General features: G+C 46.2%; 1 protein-coding gene across 2 annotated transcripts in view; it reads left to right on the forward strand.

Moving 5' to 3' along the window:
* abcb4 (ATP-binding cassette, sub-family B (MDR/TAP), member 4) overlaps window positions 1-5000 on the forward strand; it is a 16144-nt gene that overhangs the window by 5926 nt on the left and 5218 nt on the right. Inside the window, exons 11-21 of one of the 2 annotated variants that reach the window (XM_081715188.1) lie at window positions 7-117; window positions 270-395; window positions 1532-1735; window positions 2106-2276; window positions 2406-2567; window positions 2773-2940; window positions 3060-3206; window positions 3306-3410; window positions 4140-4217; window positions 4441-4524; window positions 4953-5000. The exon at window positions 4953-5000 is cut by the window's right edge and continues 156 nt beyond it. In XM_081715188.1, coding sequence (XP_081571314.1) covers window positions 7-117; window positions 270-395; window positions 1532-1735; window positions 2106-2276; window positions 2406-2567; window positions 2773-2940; window positions 3060-3206; window positions 3306-3410; window positions 4140-4217; window positions 4441-4524; window positions 4953-5000 — 1404 coding nt within the window. Of the gene's footprint in view, window positions 1-6; window positions 118-269; window positions 396-1531; window positions 1736-2105; window positions 2277-2354; window positions 2568-2772; window positions 2941-3059; window positions 3207-3305; window positions 3411-4139; window positions 4218-4440; window positions 4525-4952 lie in introns of those variants that run through there. The other variant, XM_027009536.3, reaches the window with a different exon arrangement.

Below are 5000 nucleotides of genomic sequence, written 5' to 3' on the forward strand. Positions count from 1 at the left end.
CCACAGGAGCCGAACATCGACAGTTTTTCTGATCAAGGCTACAAGCCCGACGTAGTGAAAGGAAACATCGAGTTCAGAAACATCCAGTTCACTTACCCCTCACGGCAGGATGTGAAAGTACGTTCGGCCCGGTACCAAGTCTGGTGCCAGCGGAAAAAAAGAGCATTGTTTGTAATGGTTTCATCTTTCCTGATGTGGGTTTGTGAATGTGCATATGTAATATGCATGTATCTGTGTATGCGCGTGCTTGCGTGTGTGCGTGTGTGTAGGTGCTCAGTGGTATGAGCCTGAAGGTCAGCTGTGGTCAGACTATTGCTCTCGTGGGTAGCAGCGGATGCGGCAAAAGCACAACAGTCCAGCTGCTCCAACGCTTCTACGACCCCCAGGAGGGAACAGTAAGTGTGGAGATAGAGAGGCAAAGAGAAAAAGACTTTGAATACACATGGAGAGTGACAATTTCCATTTTTTCCTTTTTAAAAAGAAAACTAGAGTAAATATGGAATGGTGATATTGCCTTGCAGCACATTATGAGAGATTTTTTTTTTCCAGGGAACTTTCTGCACCATGCAGTACACCTTAAGAGTGTCTGTTCTCTTGCTGGCTGGCTTTCGCCCACCCAGACACAAGGTTTTAGGATGAGTTTTGGCAGCTGAGTCTAGGATCTGATGTCTTCGCTGCAGGAGATTTTTTTTATCTTTCACACAATTCGCATGAGTAAAGAGTTTTACTGAGCTACTGAACTCATGTAGCAGTGCTCACGCACAATCGCTAGATCTGAACATATAGGTCTCACATATATTACACGCCATGATCTCACCAATTTGTCAATCAGTACCAAAACAAAGAGTCTTAAGAAGACTGTTGAGAGGTGTTAGTTTACTGCTGCTGACTCTGGAGACCTTCAAGACCTTCCCTCACCCATCCAGTGATCATTTAGTTGGCCAATTTACATTATTAAGCTGTTAATAGTGTCACAGCAAACCAAGACTGTTTCAAGCAATGTGGAACAAAACCCACCCTTAGCCACCCAATTTTTCAGCTTCCGTTCTAAAAATACCTCATATCACTCCTGTACTCTTTAAGCTGCCTTCTCGACCCTCTAACCCGCCCTTTATATTTTTTAAGATTTCAGCACATTTCCTGAATATTATTCATGTACTACTGTTCCAACAGGGAAGCGATTCACATAGATTCAAAACAGTTACTGCCAGGTATGTAATGAAGACAAGGACTCTTGACTTCTCATTGCTGAGTATCTATAGAACAGTATCCAACATACCATTTATCATGAAGTTAGTTTCCATTCAGCGGGGTGATTATTTCAGCTCAAACGATATTAACTTCCCCCGCCAAGTTCTTCAGCCCTTGCAATCAGTACTTCTCAATGCTTCAAACCATTTAAGAGTTTAATAAAATGACCTTAGGTTGCCTTCCTGTCTTGGTGTTCCTAGATCCATAATTGAGCAGAATTGAGCTGGCCTCTCTGCTGTGGCGTTAGATCCTACTTAGGTGGTCTGGCCTTTGTCTGTAGGTGTGCATAGACGGCCATGACATTCGCACGCTGAACGTGCGCTACCTGAGGGAGCTCATCGGTGTGGTGAGCCAGGAGCCTGTCCTCTTCGCCACCACCATCGCCGAGAACATCCGGTACGGCCGCGAGGACGTCACGCAGGAAGAGATCCAACAGGCAGCGCGTGAGGCCAACGCCTATGACTTCATCATGAAGCTGCCTCAGGTAAGATGCCCCCTTGATTGCGCGATGTAATGCGAGATGTCTTTAATAAAGCAGCTGGACTATACACCTCTGATGTCATTAGCCACGAATTGGCATTTAAGTTTTAAGTAAAATTTCCAGTAAAGATGCTTTGACAATGATTATTTTTAATAGAGCTATATAAATAAACTTGAATTCAATTGTATTGAAATTAGCCTCTGTCCATTAGTAACCTGAGCACTGTCTTTTCAGCTCCAGCGCCTGCTGGTGCTAATAGAGCCGCTGTTATGGAGTAGGAGCAGACTGAGGTTCGGACAGGGATCGGTCTGACACAAGTGTCCTTTGGCTGCATCTTGTGCGCTCTAATCCAACTCTAATCCATTTTTTTCAGAAATTTGAAACCCTGGTGGGCGACAGAGGCACGCAGATGAGCGGTGGGCAGAAGCAACGAATCGCTATCGCCCGGGCGCTCGTGCGCAATCCCAAGATCCTCCTGCTGGACGAGGCCACGTCCGCGCTGGACACGGAGAGCGAGGCGATCGTCCAGGCTGCCTTGGATAAGGTAAGGGAGAGGTTTCTTTTACTTCAGGACACCGGAATGGCCTGCAGGACAGCGATTCCTTACTGTGGCGGGAGTTAGGAGAAAAGGTGTAATGCACTGTTAGAAGTTCCCGCCATCATTGTGTGGTAGGTGAGACTGGGCAGGACCACCATTATCGTGGCGCACCGCTTGTCTACCATCCGCAACGCTGACATCATCGCCGGGTTCCAGCACGGGCGGATTGTGGAGCTGGGCACACACGACGAGCTCATGCAGAAAAAGGGCGTCTACCACTCTCTCGTCACAATGCAGGTGAGACGGAGCGTCAGCCAGTACACAGAAAAGTGTTGGAAGAAACGTTTTGTGTGTATGTGTGTGTGTGTGTGTTTACATTATAGAGAGAGGACACGGGCTATAACTTATTACTTAAAACAGCGAGTTACTTCATGTGACTTTGTGTGTATATGTATGTGCATATATTTGAACATTGTACATAAACACTACTTTAATCCCTCAGACCTTTAGTAGCACGGAGGCTGAGGAAGTGGTCATGGAGGAGGTGGGGCTAGACGAGAAAAGCCCCTCGCTCACCTCTATGACCGAGCACACACTCTTCAGACAGAAGAGCAAGAGCTTCATCGGCTCGGAGAACGAACTGAAAGATGGAGACAAAGACCCAGCGCCAGTAAAACTCTGACACACACAGAGTTTGAAATACACTCTCATCACCGGCCCCTTTTTTGATCAGACGTGTGTAGCCATTTAAAAACGTCTGGCTCACTCTCTCTCCGTCGCCCTGTGCAGGAGGAGAAGGTTCCGGATGTGTCCTTCCTCACCGTGCTCGGTCTGAATAAGAAGGAGTGGCCCTACATGGTAGTGGGCGTGTTCTGTGCCACCATCAACGGCGGCCTGCAGCCTGCCTTTGCGATCATCTTCTCCAAAATCATCGCCGTAGGTCCCGCCCACCAAAGCTGAAGTTCAGGCCATATATCATTTGGATAATTAGAGTACTAATAGACCCCCCCCCCCATCCTCCTCTTTTCTTGTCAGGTGTTTGCCGAGATGGACGAGGACATTAAAAGGGAGAGGGCGAATCTCTTCTCGCTGCTCTTTGCTGTCATCGGTGTCATTTCTTTCATTGCGCTCTTCTTACAGGTGCGATCGGCCTTGACAACCACAGCGCTCCGCCCGTTGCCCTACTGCACACGCACACCGAGGTTTTATTACCTGTTGTTACGGCTGTTCAGTAACCGGGACCTTTATGTCAGCCCCTGAGCTCACTTGCCTGTAGCAGTGTGGCAGAGCTGAGGAGCGTGCACGTGATGTAAAAAGTGCACGTAGCTTCCACTGGCCTGATAGTTGATGAGTTACTGAATAACCTGCACTCTTACTAAGGTACAGTGACCTAAATTCATTACAACTGGAATTTATCCCTCCAGGGGTATTCAGTTACAAACAACATGAAATAAGAGCAGCTGTAACATTTAAGAAGTGGAGATCTAATTACGCTTTGTTAAATCCACATATAAATTAGATAATGAGTGAAATTTCTTGTGACCATGGACTCAGCAGAAGTCCTAACCTCTGCACTGATGGCTGCGCTTTTATGGGGTGTAACCCTCCCTGAAGAATAGATAATGCACATAAATGTTTAGAGAGTTCAGGGTCCACAGAATCAACTGTAGTATGCATCAGCGAAAATCAAACTCGAAGTCTCAAGTTTCACAAGGCTACAAATAAAATTAAACTATATAAACTATGTCCTGAAAATCGTCATATGACTTACTATAACCTTTTATTGTTTACTGTGGGCATGAAAGAAGATGCGATTTTGCCAACAGTACAATGTCTGCTATAAAGTGTGTTTGGAATTCTCTTGCTCAGGGTTTCTGTTTTGGGAAAGCTGGTGAGATCCTGACCATGAGACTGAGATATAGAGCTTTTAAAGCCATGATGCGACAGGTGAGAGCCCACCGATGTGCCCATTCCATATGAGCTCACAGTGTTCCATATGAGCTCAAAGTATTCCATATGAGCTCAAAGTATTCCATATGAGCTCAGTGTTCCATATGAGCTCACAGTGTTCCATATGAGCTCACAGTATGAATTTAGATCATACAGCTCATATACAGAGTGCAGTTTACATATATAGATGCTTCATTCCCTCTCTGTGCGTGTTTTTCAGGACTTGGGCTGGTATGACGACCCTAAGAATAGTGTCGGCGCGCTGACCACCAGACTGGCCAATGACACTGCTCAAGTGCAGGGTGTAAGTCCTCATACCCCTGCCTGCCTTTGTATCTGCATACCATCCCCAAGCGTCCAGCTCACATCAAAGCACCGATTTACTTTCGGCCACCGAAATGCGAAGTCTAGTTAAGCATTCTCTCCTTCTCGCTCAGCTGACCTGCAAGGACAGGGGCAGAGAATATCAAATGTTAAATCAAATTGTTAAAAACAAAGCTGAATAAAAGTTAATTCCTCACTCATTTCTGGGAGAGAAAGGAGAATCAGAATATGCAGACAACGAAACAACTAACGTTAATGTTGTTGGTCGGCCAGAGATAAATTGTCCCCGCCGTATATAAAGTAATGAATTATTGGCTATCCTACAAAGAAGCCTGACAGTGTGCTAAATCTTCCTGCGGGATGAGAGAGTTGTGAAGTAAAGAATTAATCGGTATGCTCTATGGGCAGGCGACGGGCCTGAGGATGGCTACCCTGGCTCAGAACGTGGCCAACCTG

Source organism: Electrophorus electricus, chromosome 1 (assembly GCF_041902795.1).
Source record: "Electrophorus electricus isolate QZ-2024a chromosome 1, ASM4190279v1, whole genome shotgun sequence".
NCBI lineage: Eukaryota > Metazoa > Chordata > Actinopteri > Gymnotiformes > Gymnotidae > Electrophorus > Electrophorus electricus.